General features: G+C 38.3%; 1 protein-coding gene across 1 annotated transcript; it reads right to left on the bottom strand.

The window, feature by feature from the left end:
• Nucleotides 1–10,602: 10,602 nt before the first annotated feature.
• On the bottom strand, nucleotides 10,603–17,997 carry LOC306801744 (collagenase 3-like). The gene is made up of 10 exons (XM_079305096.1): nucleotides 17,833–17,997; nucleotides 17,491–17,732; nucleotides 16,254–16,402; nucleotides 16,029–16,154; nucleotides 14,955–15,116; nucleotides 14,272–14,389; nucleotides 13,543–13,676; nucleotides 13,042–13,201; nucleotides 12,282–12,385; nucleotides 10,603–11,740 (listed from the first exon to the last, which is right to left on the bottom strand). The coding sequence occupies exons 1-10, from the start codon at nucleotides 17,953–17,955 to the stop codon at nucleotides 11,640–11,642; spliced, it is 1,419 nt and encodes a 472-aa protein (XP_079161222.1). The 5' UTR covers nucleotides 17,956–17,997; the 3' UTR covers nucleotides 10,603–11,639.
• Nucleotides 17,998–18,503: the final 506 nt, after the last annotated feature.

An 18,503-nucleotide genomic window follows, 5' to 3' on the forward strand; every position in this document is an offset into this window, starting at 1 on the left:
TAGTGCATTAATCTACCTTCAATAACAGCTAAATCTTTCAACTTTCTTTATGCATTTAGCCAGAACATTTTTTGGCTTGGTTTCTGGTTTTGTTTGTCTCTGTGATAAAGGTGAAAATTGTTTCATTTACATAACTCATGGTGCCAGCATGACCAGCCATAGGGCATGAGGAAGTGGAAAGAAGCTGCATCAGGACAAATTCAGATTGGACATTAAAAGGTTTTTTTCTGTGATAGTTGTGGGTCACTGGAACAGGTTGCCCAGGAAAGTGGCCTTGGCACCAAGGCTGCCAGAGTTCTGGAAACTAATTGAAGCCACTGGGTTTTGCCTTCAGGTCAATAAATAATTACTAAAAATAAACTCATTCTTTAAACAAAATAATTTATATCTTTCTAAAATAATAATTTAATTTTCTTTCACAATCAATTAGATCTACTTGAAAGATGCCTCACCTTAAGCTCAAGTTGAAATAAAGTGCATGATGTCTCAGTTAATTGATTTTTAAGTCAACCCTTGTTGAATGAATGCAAATATATTTAACTCAGAAGTGTTTATATGGACAGAAGTAGTATTCACTATTAATAAAGAAGTAATAACTCTAGTGTGCTGTTTCTGCTATTTTTATCTCACAGCTAAGTATGAAAAAAGGAGTTTTACAATTTGTCCTGCAGTTCTGCTCTACAAAATGTTTTTCTTCTTTCTGTTACATACCTAGTTTATTTTCTTCTTTTTCTCTGGAACACTATGGAAGCATTTCACCAAGTCTGCTGAAAATTTATGCAAGTGCATGTTCTTTTTGGGGTTTTTACTTTCTCTTACTTCCCTGAAGGTTGTCCTGTACCTTTCTTCACAGATTAACTCTTTTGCAATCATTTTTTCAAAGAAGTGAGTCCCTTACATTCTATCACATGCCACCATGTGTCATCACCTGTTCACTGTCAGGTGGTTTGGGGACAAGAGTGTAGCTGAGAAGTGTTTGATGAAGCCTTAGGACACTTGTACTACATCTCCTTACCCACAGGTGTTTTCTGCTGGATGATACTTGAATTCCTTTAGAAGCTTTTGAAACTAAACAACATGAAAAATTTTGAGGTGTTGAGGGGTGGGCAAGGTGGAGGAATAAGATCCCTGATTTATGTCATTTATGTGACAGCTGAGCCCAGAGGATCCAATCAGGCTGGAAATCCTGCTTGCTTTCTTGATATCCAAATGCAGATACTGCTACAGAAACCACACATCAGGCAAGGCACTAAAGCTGCTCTTTCAACACTAACCCAAACTATATTAATCTCTATTCAAGTCCTAGCAAGCATTATTTCCTGCTGCATGACATAACACAGCCTGGCCCATTTGTTCTTCTGCTGGGTGCAGAAAGGCCCTCCAGGTCTTCACTATTTGCTCCATGCCAGCTGGAGCAAGAATGCCTGACACAGCATATGAGAAAGGGTTTGTGGCACCTAAGAGCTGAAACAAAATTAAATCTGTGCAATCTGCTGGATGGAAATATCTAATGATTCAAAGTGAGGAAGCAGACTAGTCAATGGGATCATGCTAGACAAGTCCTGCGCCCACACAATAAATCTGGGAGATTCCCAAGACAAAAACACAACAGTTGCTCGTGATGATCTCCAGTATGAAAAATAATGAAAATACTGTCAAGAATATGGAGCAGACCCGGTGTCTCAGACCTGTACAGAAAAATTGTTTGAATTTGAATACATTTTAGGTATTTAATTGACTTTGAAATGTAGTCTCAGATACCCCAGAAGTATAACAATTTTATAGGTTTTTTTGTTTTATAAGCTGTGGGAATGACCACAAGGACTCTGCCTGTGAAGGCACATCTCTGGCATGATCACTACCACCAGCTGATGTGTTTGCTCTTTGCCCTCTTTTCATTGCAACGGGAAGGAGTGAAGACAACACAACATCCAAAGTTCCTTAGTTAATCTCACACATGGGGTTACACAGCTTTCCTTGGTATTACTTGTGTTGAGTACAACAGAAACCTTTTGCAGAAAGATTTAGAACTGGACACCAAGTCCCAGTAAATCCCTCTTCTTGAGAATTCAGGATCTGATTAACCAACTAGCTTATGGAAAATATTTACTGTTTATACAAAAACAACTCATCCTTCATTCTCTGAAGCTTCAAACAGGAAGAGTTCAGCCTGAAAACAGTTCTGAGAGAGTAAACAGGCAGGCTTGGAGAGCTTTTATTTCTCTACATCTGCCTAAGAGTCTGCTGCTTTCTTAGCAAAAGGTCCAGAATAGACCATAATCTAAAAACTCAGTAACAAAGCACTGAAAGTATGAAAATTTGGAGGTACAATATCGTTCAATTCAATGACAATTATAAAAAAGCCAGGGCACTTAAGCATCTTCCCTACATCTATGCAGAATGATCTGGGAGCAATTCCCAGCTCTCAGTTTCAGTTTCATCTAGGAATGAAATGAAGCATAAACTACATTGCCATAGGAAGGAAACTGAGCAGCAAAGGATGCACTGCACATTTCCTATATGGATGGGATGCATCATAGTGTTGAGCTGCCCCACAGTGCAGGACAGCCTGAGACAGTCACCCATCCTTCTCCTCTCCCTGCCCATCTCTCCCCTTCCCTGCTCTCTGCAGGTCCTCTTGGTGGTCCTTGTCTTTAGTTTTGCTTTCTCCAACCAAAGGGGTGCCATCCAAATCTGGGGAAAAGAAATACTTTGTGGATTGGCTCTGGCTCCTGCAGGCTGGAGCTCTGCTCATGGGCTACTGTGGTTATTCCTGCCAGCTCTCTGTGCCTTACATCTCCCTGGAGCCTAAGCTCCTTGGAGGAAGAGTTGACTCGTCCCAAACTGGAGTAAGGAAGACTGCTTTTCCCTGGTCCTCAAGAAAGAGCATGTGTGTGCTAAAACAGAAAGCAGTTTAACTCAAGTTGCATGGCCCCTAAAGCCTACCTCTGCTTCAACCCCAACATTTCAGAAGCAAGAGTCCCTTCTGGTCATTCTCATGGCAAGTCACTAATGATACAGTAATCTCCCTATCATATAGTCTTGCAACTTCTCTCTTGGCCATGCAGACATACAATGTGTTGTTTAGTCATCTAACACAGAGGAAGTGAGTCTAATTATGTCATTGGGATATTTTAAGAAATAGATATTTTGCATGCACACTATTTTCAGTAACAAATTTCAATGCTAGAAATAATACTGAGACTTGTTTTGATTATATCATCTCATCAAAATTTAGTCTACCCACTCTGAGCCTAAACACATCTGTGCCACCTACACAGCTGTGGTTACTTCAAGGTGTTGGGGGGTGGTGGTGCTGGAGTTACAGCCCCATAATCTTGTAGCCAAATCTGCCATGATGGGTGATTTAATCCATTTCAGCATTGGATCAAAGCTGTGGGTGTCACATATTTGTGAAGGTTGACTTGACATTTCTTGCTCCTTTGAGCTCTGCTTTCATGTATCCTGCCTTGTAAGGATAACAATCCTGATGGAGTTTACTTGTAGCAGTAGCCTCCCTGCTTTTCCTGTTGCCACAGTTTGTTCCTATCCTGTACCCCAAGGGTTGCATTCCATGCATTCATTAAATCTCTACCCTGTTATTAAATAGATTATTTTGCTTCCCAGAAGTGTGTTTTCAGGCTGCAATTCTTGCCTTCTGGCTGTTTATGAACTCATTTTTTAAAACCTGGCATCATAAAATTGACACAGTAATCTGAGCAGGTAGTATCCTGTAGTAAGATGCATCAGAGGAAGGAAAATAATTCCTAGCTTCACATAGTCCTCTGACCTTGTCTATCACTGGTATATATTACTTTATTCCTGGTTGGTTCTATTATAACAGGATGGCTGGGCTTGTTTGTGATTCAGTATTGCAATTGGTGTTGATGCATATTGAACTTGCAAATCTCTGACTTTCAGTAAACACAGAGAAGATGGTAAATCACAGACAGCTAATCACTGAAGCAATACTGACAGTGTCCTTGTCTATTGCTTGTTTTGGGGGAATTTCTTAAATTTGTGTTCCAGTGACTTGCCTTTCCTTATTAGATGAAATCTCTTTAACTGAGGCTAAAGTAAACCTATTATAACAACTGAAGCCAATACACGTCTATAAAAATAAGGCTATAAAATGTAGAGGGAGAGATTAATGATAATTCTAGAAACTTAATGACCTGATTCTGTCTGACCTGAATATCATGCCTAGTTCTGGTCACACAGTCTTACAAAGCAGAGAGCAAGAAAAATACCTGCCAAAACTGCCAAGAGAAATAAAACATATTGCTCACATCAAAGGGCCAGTAAGAGCTCTGCTAAAGACACATAAGCAAGCAACTTACAGAAAGTAGGTCCTCTTCTTTACTGTCTCTTGATCTAGGAACACATTTAGTGAACAAGGACAAGAGTGTAAAAGTAGATTATAGGGGAGTAGCCTTTCATAACAAAAAAAATCAGTTGAGTTTACTGTATTATTTTAAATCTGAGATTCACTTGAGAATGTGGATAATTAAGAATGCCTGTATCTATGCAAGAAAGAACTAAAAAAAATTCTTCAGCACTTGAAATATCACAGGACAGGATCTTGTTTACTCGTAGTTTCCATTATGGATAGAAAAGAATGGGACCATCTGAGATGGCCTGATTTGCTGACATTCTGTTACTCTAATGACTAGATTCAAGGAGAAATGTCACATTTTAAACAATATCATGTGTCAATATAATATAAGTCATTCCTTGGAGTGCCATGAACATTCTAATGCAGGCAGCTATGAATAGAGCAAGTGGAATCATAACAATTAAAATTTCCTGTGTTTATTTAAGGCTGCATGTACAGCACTGGATTGTTTAAGCCTGAAATTTCAACAAACATTTTCCTTCTGGAGTTGATGCTTGTGCAGCCTCACAGAGGGAGAAAGAGCCCACATCCGATATTTATTTTGAGCATCAAGTGACTCAGTTTCAGGGAGTGTAACTCATACTTGAATTCTCATGAACATGGCACAGAAAATTCCTGAATACAAAGTTCTGAGCTGTGTGCTTCCTCCTTGGCACCAAGCAGAAAACTGCCAAAAGGATTTTTCTGCCCCTTTTTTGAAATGCTTGTTTGGTACCAGATCCAGGTGCTCTTCCAAAACAATTGCTTGTAGTATCTTCTCTGAAATTACTATCACATTTGAGACTGCATGTATGAGAACAGTGATTTTCCCAAGCAATTTGCAAAGCAGCTGTTATCTGGGCAATGATTCCCTGAACCAAGTGAAGTCTATGTTAAGATTTCTCTTTAGTTTGGATCTTGTTTCAGATCCTAACAGGCTCTTATTGATTATTTCTTTCTTAATATCCACACTTCAGAAACGAATAGTAATACTAATACTAATACTAATACTAGTTATACAAATACAGTAATTGGAAATAAGCTGATACAAATACAGTAATTGGAAATAAACTGTTGCTATCTTTTGCTTTATATTTCCTGCTACATCCTCATTCTCCTGTTAAAGATCTTTATCTCTCTGTTGCAATGTCATCCACTGTTTTCTCCCACTGAAGATAGACCTGGGTGCATTTTATTTCCTGCACCATGATTTTCAGCACAATTTTAGATAGGGCATTTCTGTGGTACTTTTGAGAATGCAATTTATTTTTTGTTTCCTTTAATTTGAAATTGACCTCAGTTGGAAATATAAAATATAAAATATTTTATATATATGTATATACATAAAATATAATTTATATATATATATATATATATAATATAATTGGTGAACTAATGACGCTACTGGAGCTTCTTATTCTGTGTTTTGGTACAGAATATCCTCATTTTTGGTACTACAAAATCTTCCCAAAGCATTTTATAAAAAAAAAAAAAATAAAATGGTGTGCTAAATTATTAATGTTACAGGCCAAAACTTTCCACAAGGAAGAGGGCTTGAGTGATTCCTGGAAACTACAGCTGGATAGCCCAACCATCAGCTAACTCTCTGATATGGGCTACTTTAAGGGATAACCCAACCTTGTGTTTAGGGTTTGCCAGAAAAATGGAAATGGAATTTCTTTATGATTTTTGCCTGCAAGATCTAATCTAATCAACTGAGACCAACAGATCAGAATATGTAACTATGAGGAGAGCAAGGATCTTAGCAAGCTCAGCTGTTCCAGCTGCCTGGCCACATCCTGGCTGCCCCTGGTTGAAAGGACTCTGTGATGCTGCACAGACCACTCTAATGGTCCTGGTTTACCTATACTGCAGTTTCCCTTGGGAGACCTCAAACATGATGTTTTAATCCATGGGTCCTTGCAACTTTCATGACCAAGTTTTTTCTGGCATTTGTCTCCCCCTCTCTACTCTGCACCACTGAGGCCTTTTGACCCCGTCATGCACAATTTATTTGCCATTATATCACCAATGTGGACCAAGGGTGAGATTTATATGTTAAATTCTCCTGATTCACCTGAAAACTATCTGGAACCATTAATCATAGGGCCATAGAATAGTTTGGGTTGGAAGGGACTTCCTAGATCATCTAATTTCAACCCCCCTGCCATGGGCAGTGGCACCTCAGTATGGATGCTATGCCTTGAGTGTTGGGACCCTGAAGTCCTGGTTATCTACCAATGTCACCAGACATGGTTGATTCCCAACAAACTTTCACAGGTTCTTCTTGGGATGACAGACTCTACATCAGGAGGAGGGCTACATCATTTTTTTTGTTCCTGTGAAGGATATATTCAAGCAAGAAAAATCACGTAGAAATAAAAAAAAAGTTTTTCTTACTTTCTTCCTAGGGTGGTAATCCCTGTAATGATGAGATTACAGAATGCTGTAATAATGCCTGGGCTAAGAAAGCAGCACTTGGCCCAAGAAATGACCCATCCTCCTCTTCTAAGAACAGCAGAACAGGATCATGTAAGAGCATGTAAAGTCCAGCAGAGACTACACAGTAAGGATGTGACCACTCTGAGGACACTGCTCCATCAGGATCCTCCTGCCCAGTGGTAGGACCCTGGTGTAGTCCAGCAAAAAGTCAAGACACAGCATGGATGGCCCACTCCAACACACACAGAAATGCACTATCCTCTATTACTGCACCAATAGGAGATTTGTTACATGATATTTAAATAAGAAACTGAACAATATTTGTCTGCTGCCTGGTAAGAGTTTCCTTAGAGGAAAATGCTCTTCCATCCATTTTCTGTGAGTAAAAGGGCAGGGGCAGAGCACACTCTCTGTAGCCCATGGGAGATAGGTGAAGTGAGTGCCAGAGGTAGTCCTGAACAGCAGTGGCTGGAAATTCAAACTTCAGTATGCAATTGAAAGGTTGTGACTAAAATGGATGTGCCAACCACATCCCCTGTGTTAAGCAGGAAAGAGGAGGATCACAGGCTGGAGGGAGTTTCTGTGGGCTTTGTACCTTCTGCATCATCTTGGGGAGAACTACTGAGGTTTTCCTTGAAAAGGTTTTTCATCAGAAGCAGAAGAACCATCAAACCCCAAAACTGTGTGGACTCATAGTGTGTTCAGACACTCACTTAGTGCAAAAACCCCCCAGACATAATTGACAGAAAGTCTTGATCCTGCATCCCAAATAAGCTTTCTGGTTAGTGAGCCATCAGTATTTCCACAAAGTACTGTTTAATTGTTGATGTGTAAAGAGAAAACATCTTCAACAGGATGGATGAATGCACACTCACCACAACATAAATGAAGGTGCAATTCTTTGACCTAGACTGAAGGCTAAGATCTAGATCCTGTTTAAGTCAATCTGAGAAAATACTGAAACAGTAAGTTGTCATCTCCAGACTCAGTAAGAATCCATGAAGGGTTGCCATGTTCCCAGACAGTTAGAACATGTCTATGTATGTGATTGTGTAATTTTCCAATGAACGGGATTAGACTAAGGGATTGCATTGTGCCTAGGACAAGAGAGCACTGTTTGAAGTGTAGTGCATTGAATTCCAGAGGACTAAAAAATTAGTATCCCTGATAGTGACCATATCTAGAAGCTTCCTGAACACTGTTATAGCCTAAATTTTTACTCAGAGATTTTAATTTCAATAGAATAAATAATTAAATTCTATTTATTAGTGTCAGTTTTTTTTTACGTCTTCATATAATGTGAGAATTTATTGTAGTTAACTGTGGCTTACTCACCCACGATTGCATTTTTAATTCTGTGAAGAATCTCTAAGAAGCAAAGCTGTCACTGCCCTCTAGTGTCTTCAGAGTAGGTTTATTGAGATTATGCTAAAGGAAAAACACATTGTCATAACTTTGAATTCCTTCTTAAGTTTCTCAGCTACTAGTAGATCTCATGCAGTTAATGGAAACTCTTACAGTGTTGCCAATGTTTATCACATTGGGAAGTTTAATCATGTTTTCTTATTTCTTCTCTCACCTGAAATACATATTTGCATCCTCTAAGTCTGACTCAGGATCATGTAACCAGCACAGAAAACTCCCTAAGGAGAATCTGGCAGATCCCTTTCCTTGCCTAATCCTTTCTCCCTTTTCAAATGATCATTGCTAGCAGAGATCAACATGGATATAAAAGATGCATTAACCAACAACTGTTCATGTGCTAGTCACAGAATCACAGAATCACAGGATCAATCAGAGAATCACAGAATCACAGGGTGATTAGATGCTGAGTAGGAAGGGACAAGGATTGAGTCCAGCTCCTGGCCCTGCACAGGACACCCCAAGAGTGCCTGAGAGCATTGTCCAAATGTTCCTTGAACTCGGTTAGGCTTGGTGTAGTGACCACTTTCTTGGGTCCAGTGCCCAACCATCCTCTGGGTGGAGAAACTTTTTCCAATATCCAACCTAAACCTCCCTGACACAATTCCCTACTATTAAGTAGGGACTATTCCATCCAGCCCTGCTATTAGGTGGATTTGTGTAGTTCCACATAAAAAACTAGCAGCCTGGTGGGGGGGTTACTAGTTCTGCTTGTATTACATCCTGGGAGACAGCTGCTTCAGCCTCCTTGCGGTCCTTTCTTCACTCACATCCCAGGGAAACCAGTCAGTTCAAACTCTGCCTTGGGAAAAAATTTATTTCTTTTCAATTCTTGATGGTCATGGGCAACATCCCATGGGGTCCTCACCAGTCACCCCTGCAATATTATTCTCATGTGGTGGCAGTGGGTCCCACTGTAGAGAGTTCTCCCTTCTGGATGACAGCAGCAACAGGGTCCCTCTGGCTCTGATCTCAGCCTTCCACTTCCACAGCACAAGATATTTTTTCCTTTTTTTTTTTTTTTCTCAGCCAAATGCCAGGAACCAGCAGCCTGAACTTTTCTCAGCTGAGGCAGAGCTAACCACAGAACAGCTCCCATCTCTCGTTGGGGATGCAGACACAGAAGCTGGAGCCGTTCTTGGACTCGTGCCAAAGGCTGCTTCCAATCAGCCGAGCAGCTAACAGGAATCTGTCTGTTTGGGCTGGATAGCAGCTGGATATGATCATGCTGGAGGCTTTTGAATGCCCAGCTCCCTATGCAGTACCTTTTTCCCCTGCCAAGTATTCAATGTTAACAGAAATTCCCATGCATAGGAAAGACATTCGTTGACGTCTCCTTGTTTCCCTGTCTGCATTTGCATTCCCTTATCCGGTGCAGCTCATGTCAGACCTTTGAAACTCAGAAGACTCAGACTCAACAACTAGCCATCATAGAAGATTCATTATTCTTATGACACAATTTTTCACCAAGTCTTTTTATTGAGAAAAATGAGAACTAATTTATATGTCCAGAGCCTTATTTCACTGCCAAAGTAATTAGGTGAAACTTCAGCCCAATATCAAACATCATTTTCTTCAGGCACACACTATCTGTCAAAAATTTTTGTATGAAATTGAACCAAATTATAATTGTTATGCTTAGACAATGGCACTGACTTTTCCTCCAGCAGTTTTCTCAATATTTTATCATAAAATAGAACTTTGATTTTAGTAAATTTTAAGTTTTTCATTTTGTCAAAGTTTTTTTCCAGTTCTATTTCCATGCATTTCTTTTAAGCATAAGTCTGGGATTCATCAGCTCACAATCTTATGTTCAGAAGGCACCTTTTAATCTGTTAGGTTATTTTAACCAACCATCAATGTTGTGTGAGCTACAGAATTAACCACATCTAGCCCACCACTAGGTAAGCCTAATTATTTATGTCTGTTTAAAGATATTAATTTTTGGTGAGTTTTGCTTGGCAGGCCTGGTTGATTGATTGACTTATTGAAAAGTCATAACAGGACAATGTAGTTTTAATTAATTGTTAATATTTAACATTCAAACTAATATGTAACTGTTTTTTCCAGTACTTCTTTATAAATTCTTTGTGTAATGATAAGGACTAATTTCAACTTAGCTATTATTTTGCAGATTTGAGGGATCTTTCCATTTTTCACTCTTCTGTCTGCCTCCCCTTCTCTTTTCTACAAAATGATTTTTCTTGAAGGGACGAAAAACTAAATCATATTTTTAAAGAGAGGTGAAAATCTTAATGAATAAAATGCAGAGATTGGGGACCTTGATTTGCCCAATAGCTCTGTATTGCTTCTGTGACAAGCAGCATAAAAGAATAATAAATTAAGTAATTTCACAATGTCAGTTTATTCCTCCAGTTTATTTAATATTATTTTTTAAAATCAAAGTAATCACAGTCCCACATGATTTGCATTGATTAAAATAAAACAGAACAAAACAAAACAAAACAAAACAAAACAAAACAAAACAAAACAAAATCTTACAATATACTGAAAAAACTGATATAGATATTAAAAGAGTGGCCAACATGAAAAAATATATTATTTTTAATATTTTGCTTTGGATGCTCAGGTTCTCTTCTGGCATAGGCATAACCTCTATAAATGTCACTTCAGTTAACACCAACTGAAAACTTCTGGGCTGTGATACCAGAAGTAGCATCTTGCATGGTCTAAACCTGCATGATTCTCTTCTTGCTGCTTCCTTATGGTTTCCCCATTATCATATAAGCCTACAATTTATCCAGGGAGTACTTTTCCCTTTTCCTGCTTTCCTGTCCTCTTTGGAATAACATCTCACTGCTTCTGTACCTTCCCTTTGTTCTAAAGATCCAGGGCAACATTTCCATTCAATACAGTCAAATACTTTTGAATTGTCAAACTTCATCATTGCTGCTTGCTCAAGGAGTAACCATCCAATCCTCACTCATTCATTTCACATCTGAATTCCCAGTATGTTAAAAGGAATTTCAAAAAGGGAAGGAGGATTAGTCTAAAATATAAAGCTCATGTCTTTACCAGGTCTATTTCTTGGGACACGCTAGGAGATCCTTGAAAGGTGCTAGGTGTGCTCAGAATACTGGGAATCAGTAGTGTTCATGAAAGCGTGTGATGTATCCAGCATCACTTCAATACTAGACAAACTTTAAATGGTGTAATGCACCTTGAAATGCTAATGACTTTTTTCTCCTTTCCTATAAATCAATTCCAGACTGACATGCAGCAGTGTAAGTCCATATATACAGTGTACATTTGGTGGTAGGTAGCCTAGTACTTGTTCATAGAACCTTGCTGTCCTTTAGTAAACCTAAATGCCCACTTTATTAATATTCCCATGTGCTACAAGCTGCTCTGCAGCCTCTGACATGGCACGCAGCTGTAATTAGCACCAAAATAAGGAGTTGGTATGCAGGACACGGACAATTCTTTGACTCCAGATGCTATATTCAAACTGCAGTGGTCCATTGAAGAAGTAGAGGTAACCTAAGGAAGAAGAAAATGAAAAAGAATTAACACTAAGAAAGTGTGTTGTCATATAAATCATCCTTAAAATAGTAATTATCTTGTTTTTGTTTTTAATAATCCAAATGAAACATTCTCATATTTAGAATGCTGAGCGAAATTTTTTAAAGATCCTCATTCCATTTTCTAGAGCTGGATCAGAATTTTAAAATTACTAATAATCTTTAATCTTGTGTCAAATTCTTACTGCACTTCAGATCAGGAAAAAACAGGGCTGGCATTTTAATTTTTAAGACATTGACTCAGAAACATTCCCTGAAAAGTTGGATGGCCTCCAATTATTACATTATAATACTTCTACATTAGGCATGCCACTTTAGGTTCCCTAAGCAAGAAGCTCTTTTTTTGAGAGCATAATTTAGATCAGAAAACTGATTCACTCAAGAACAGAGGTGTTGATGTAAAGAAATTAAAACTAGAAATGCAAAATTTTCTACAAGACATTAACCTCAAGTTTCAAGGACAATTAATTTTATTTAAGTTTCATTATCAGATTATATACCATTTCTTTCATAGACAGCATCCACTTTGTCACCAATTCCCGGGAATTCTTCCTCTATCAGCCTGGGGTAGCCTTCTTCCATAACCTCTGCCTCTTCATCATAACTATATCGAACACAAAAGAAAAAAAATTAGGGGATTTAAAGAGCCTGGGAGTTTGGCCTGTGCTTTTTCTATGTTTTGAAGTGACCCACATCCAAAGTAAGCCATCAGCCTTTGGGTGCTTTCTGTCTAGTGAAATGGTAAAATGATAAATAGGGTACACTTCCACCAGAAATGGAATAAACACAAAGCAAATAGAGCTACATTTTCAGCAGTGGTCTATAAAGTATGTATTTTATGGAGGTTATTGTACCTGGGTGTATTGGTACTACAAACCTATCCTGAGGCTACTTGGCCCAACAATAGTGGGAAGGAATGGTAAAGTTTAAATTATGCACAAGACCTGATTGTGACCCCCACTCATGGACAGTAAAAAAGAGACACCCTGGGGTGGTACAGATTTCTTACTCACAGCACTGATAGCATTTCACATCACACGAGCAACTCAAGGATGTGAGATGGAAAATTTTAAAATCTGTACCAATATTTTTATAAAAGTCCTGCATACACCTTTACAACATGTTGCACACAGCTCTAGCACCAATGAAAACCAGAGACTGGATTGGCCAAATGCCTGATTTGAACCAAACTCCTGATCTTTCCATACATCTGGACAGGTCAGGACTGGGGACTCCAAAACTGACCTGTCTGCAGCTTACCTCCAGTATTTATTTCCAGTAAAAAAGAGAGTCTTGCCGGTGTCTTTGACATGGACAGCTGCATCTATTCTTTTCATTTCTTTTGGGAATCCCATTTCATATATCTTTTTAGGGAAGTCTTCAACTATGTCATAGCCATTCAAAGCCCAAACTTTCTTCCCTGAAAATATGAACAAAGTATGAGTGAGTCTTTTGTAAGGACTCAGCTTTGAGAGAAGAATAAAATGAGGAAACCATGTTACCTATTTTCATACAACAAACAGATTCTTAGGTCACATACTCAGTAGGTATTAGACTATTTGTACTAGGATTCTGGGCATCTTAACTAAATTTTACATCTCCTTATTCACTGGAAATTTTATAGATGTTCATGAGGTGAAACTTTATTTTTCAAGCAAGACAGGAAGGATGTTTTATTCTTTTATAGATTGCCATTGCTCCACCTGTTGAACTTGATTAAATATTTGCATTTTTCTGCTGACAACAAAATTGAAAACTCACCTTTAAACATGAACACAAGATCTTTGATGGGATTTTCATAAGCTGCATCTATTTTATTGGGAAGTTCTGGCCAAAAGGACTTAAGTAGCACTAGTTCTGCCTCAACCATCTGAGGGTGAAGTCGCCAGAAAAACCTAGTTCAGAAAAGGAAGATATGTTTTATATTTCTTGTCATACTGTAGAATAGCATTATTTTTTACGTGACATAGTTAAAATTAATTACTGGTGAATTAATGACTATCATATCATAGAATGTTGAAGAGGCAGAGCCCCTCTTTGCTTTCCTTTCCCCACAGATATCAGCTGCAGACCATTTCTGTCACTCACACAGTGATAACTCAAACAGTAACATATTTTAAGCTTCTTTTGTTTAGAGTTAGAGAAATGTTTCTGTCCCATGTGAAGCTCCTGAATGCAGTACAACTTCACCCAAATAAAAGCAGATTTATGCTTGTTGAAGAAAGTCCCATGAATTTAAAAATGTGTACAAAAATGTCAGTCTTCAGCCATTTTATCTTCACATCATATTACTTGACAGTCAAGTCTGTAGTTGCATTATAAATCCTGCCTAAAAAGATATGTGATGCAGTTTCTTAAAAGACATCTATATTGATTTGTGCTCTTTTAAATGTACATTTACCCAAATCTTTAGTAAAAACATGAATTGAGAATTTTGCTTGCTCAAACTTTATCCAGCACCCACCATCCTTGACATGGAAGTGTCTTTACCTGTCCTTGAAGACCAGCATCTCTCCCCGAAGTTCTGTTATTGCATCAAGTGATAATTCTACATCACATTTATCAGGTGTTTTGGGATGTTTTGGGTTGGGATCTTTGTCTCCAGCACCTGGGATGACAGCATATGATGTAAGCTTGACAATGACAATTTTCTGTCTGTTAGTCATGATATTGAACAGAACATGGAGGATCTCCCAAGAGCATGTGAATACAAGCAAAATCGGTAAAAAAAAATTACTGGGAAAATCTGGTCTCTCTTTTCACTAGCCAAATGCATTCATGAACTTTGCAGTTCAAATGTGCTGCAAAGGTGTTAAATGAACTTGCTTTCTTTATCCCAAGTTTTGAAGGCCTCCAAAACACAGATAGTTCTATTTCTACCTTTAGACTCTGTTTTGCCATCTCTTTTCAGGCAGGTCAAAAAGTAGAAGGACTCTGGTCCTCATCACCTACCACTAAAGGAGACAGGTCAGTGACCAACTGTGCTCTGAAGTGTTACTAATTTTTTTTCCCCTCTGAGCTACTAAATCTAAGCATCTCCTGTTTCAGTGAATCATTCCTCATCAGCCATGACTGTTGTTGCTGAACATCTGCAACTCACAGTACATGTGCACTGCATCTGAATCAGGCTTTAATGATACAGGAGATAAATATTATATATTATGCAGGCTTACCATACAGCTCTTGGATCCCTTGTACATCATCATCAGGAAGCACAAAACCAGTCTTTCCAGTGTATGTGTAGATTGGGAACATCAAAGCTCCAGGGTCTCTAGAGTGTTCAAGTCCCAGGGAATGACCAAATTCATGGGCAGCAACAAGAAACAAGTTATAGCCTACAACAAACCACAGCAAAAGTAAGTGTGTATCTCCTGGCATCACCATACTCGACACTGTGCTTCAACATATGGGACAATGAAATGAGACAACTGAACACATGGAAAAATTCTGCATAATTTGTAAAGTCATGGACGGGTTTGGACCTTAAAGACCACCTAGTTCCAGCCCCCCTGCCTTGAGCAGGGACACCTTCCACTAGATATAATTGCTTGTAATTTTTGAACTATGATGGGGTTTGCAATAATAAGGGCCTAAGAGATTTGGTGTCTCACAGCCAGCGTTCAGTGTAACTTTTACATTACACTGTTACTAAGTAGGGAGATTTCAATTTCTTGAAGTTTCTTTCAACACAGGAAAGCTCTAGGGTGAAGTCTTGCTCCTACTCAAACCAAGAACATTTTTTGTTGGGAAGTCACCTGTAGTAGGGAGTTCATATAATTTTCAATATTGCAGAAATTAGTATTAATGCCAGGAGGGGGACCTACTTCAGTGCTTAAAAAAATGTGTTTTGTTCTATTAAACTCTGTCCTGAATAGGCAAGGTGATGAATTTTCAAATTGAATACAAGCAGACAATATGCAGCTATGTTTGCTATAGGCTTCAGTAAGCAATTCCCATCAGTCTAGGAACAGAACTAGCTGCCCCTAGTGAAATGCCAGAATGACAAAATCTTGTTTGTGTCATTTTTTAAAATCACTTCCCGTAGGAGTGTTATATCTTAAAAATTATGTTACGAACACTTTAAACTTCCATTTATGGCTGGAGGTTAAACTCAGTGTTCTGTGTATGAACAGTGAACATAATGATGAACAAACAATAAACAGGCAAAACAAACTGTCTACAGATATCAAACAGGGATAAATTTTCCAACTATAACAATTTTAAATAATCCCAGGAACTCCTGTTACCTTTAGAATCATCTGACCAAACTTCATCATCATCAAAATGAGCATCTCCTCCATAGTCTGGGCCAGGGGGGAAAGCATGTGCCAGTAATCCAGAGGGTCCATCAAAAGGGTAAAAGTCACCATGTTCTGCAAAGCAAAATTCAAAACAGTTAAATTAATTACTCCATTTTATGTACATAAGACTATAGTTTACTTATAAAATAAAAACAATTGTTTCTGCATTACCTTTGGTGCCAAAGGAGATCATGATATCAGCTACACCACTTCGTATTCTGGTGAAGTTCAGTGGTGTCACATCAGACCAAACTTTAAATGCCTTTTTGAAAGCTCTGTCTACTTCATTTCGTCGCAGATCTGAAGTGTAATTCATAATTCTGTCAAACAGATTAATATCTCCAGTTAAATTGTGCGAATTGAAGAAATATGCAATGTACTTTTCTCTGACTGTACACCTCATTAAAAATTTTTGCTCTAATGATCTTATCACATAACAATGAGCTGAGCAGCTGCATACAATTTTAAATAAATAAATATTTCTATCATCATTAAAATAATTCAGAGATATGTGAAATGATCCAACAGCTTTCTGTAACTGGTTTTCTATGCACCAGAAAATTTAGAAAGTAACAGATATATTCAGTATAAAGTAAAATCATATCAGTAACTTCAAAAATTTTTATGTCATATAAAATATCTCATGATTCTCACTTCCTGGAAAAGTAAAACATTATCCAAAATTATTTTCATAGGCTATAATTGTCCATATTAAAGTAACATCACTAGCTATGGAACTAAGAGATTTTAGTGATTTTATATTTGGAATATCTTAATAAGTCGGTCTGTAGCTGTTGAAGGCCACAGATACACGACCTTGCAGAATTAAAGAAGTATCTACCCTGTGAACTGTCAGCCCTTCACCTCCCAAGGTCAGCTTTCCTGAGGTCATGGCACAGGGATTTGTCTGACTAAACACAGAGATCTACATCTGGGACATGAAATGGAAGAGCCTGCTCCAACAGTGACACTACACAGATTGGTTTGCATCTACATCTCTCTGTCCAGATGCAAATACTAAACCAGGTCCAAACAGAGCTAAGGAGTGACACAGAGAAATGCATGATGTGAGCCCCCAGCCCTCTTTCATTGGGTGCCATGGATGTGTCCCAAGTGTCTATATGGAGGCCAAATGGGGAGTTCCAAGCTTACAGCACACCACGTTTCCTTTTCTTTTTCCATGACAAAGAACAATGGAAAGAAATCATTTTTACTTCCTTGGGCTGCAATGTAGGCTAGGAGCATCCTTCCAAAAGTGGGGCTGTAAGGTTTTTAAACTTCAACATTAATTTTGTCAAACTCAAAAACATCCTTCTCACATCAGTCTCATGCACCGAGAAACCCACTGGACAATGTGCCTGGAAAGAAGGCAATAACAGTAATAATATTCAAAATATCAGACATTTACCTGTATGTCAAATTCATTTTGGACCATTTGAGTTTTCTAGGGAAAAAGTTATATTCCCCCACATCTGGGACACCACATCTTGGTTTCTGCATCAGCTCATATGTCTCTTCATCTAGCTTGCCTGTCACCTCCAGGCCAAAAAAAGCTTGCATTTCCCGAAGTTTAGCTGCCACTGTGTTTCCACTCTTCCACATTATGCCAGCAGGATTTGGACGGAGATCATAGTGAGTCCTGAGATAGCGCTAAGGAGAGGAAAAGAAATCATAAACCAAACTTCCAAACAGTTGTAACTGCAAGGCTTACTGCTATTGGAACAAGCAAATGAATTATTTTATACTGTACCTCTGCAAACTGGAGGTCTTTTTCTGTGAATTCATGGCTGTCTTCAAGGGGAATGGGGATTGCCAGGCAAAATGACAAACCCAACAAGAAAATGAAAACAGCTGGAAGTTCTGATAGCATCATGTTGGATTTCTGAAGTCTGAAGCCCTGATGTTTTAGAGAGCAGCTACCTTTACTTTTATAGTCCCAATCCAGTGAGTCACCACTCAGGGACAAGTTAGAACTTCCTTGTTGCTGGAAGTAAACATGCTTAGATGGCTGGTTTGTTTCTCCTCCCTGATGATGTGGTTTAGGCATCCGTTCTCCAGCTGAGGGCTCTGAAACTGTATCCTCGTATAAACATGAGGTCTCTGAATATTGACATAGTCTGAGGGAAGAAATGGGCAGAAGCAAACCACACTTTTTGATTGTTTTCAGTAACTTCCACTGGCAATAACTGGCAACAATGCTGCAATCATTTTCTTTTCTAGAAAAATTGGGGGTTTTTACCATTTGATAAAAAATAAAAATACATAACAAAAGTCATTATTTTTAAAGTAAATTCTTCAACTTTTCAATAGTTACACTAGTTCAACAGCATTTTTTAGTGAAATAACATTATAGAACATAAATTATGATATGGTTTTGTTGTTTCTGTAAAGAACTATGACTCCATAACATTAAAAAAATTT

Source organism: Erithacus rubecula (assembly GCF_903797595.1).
Source record: "Erithacus rubecula genome assembly, chromosome: 1".
Taxonomy (NCBI): Eukaryota; Metazoa; Chordata; class Aves; order Passeriformes; family Muscicapidae; genus Erithacus; species Erithacus rubecula.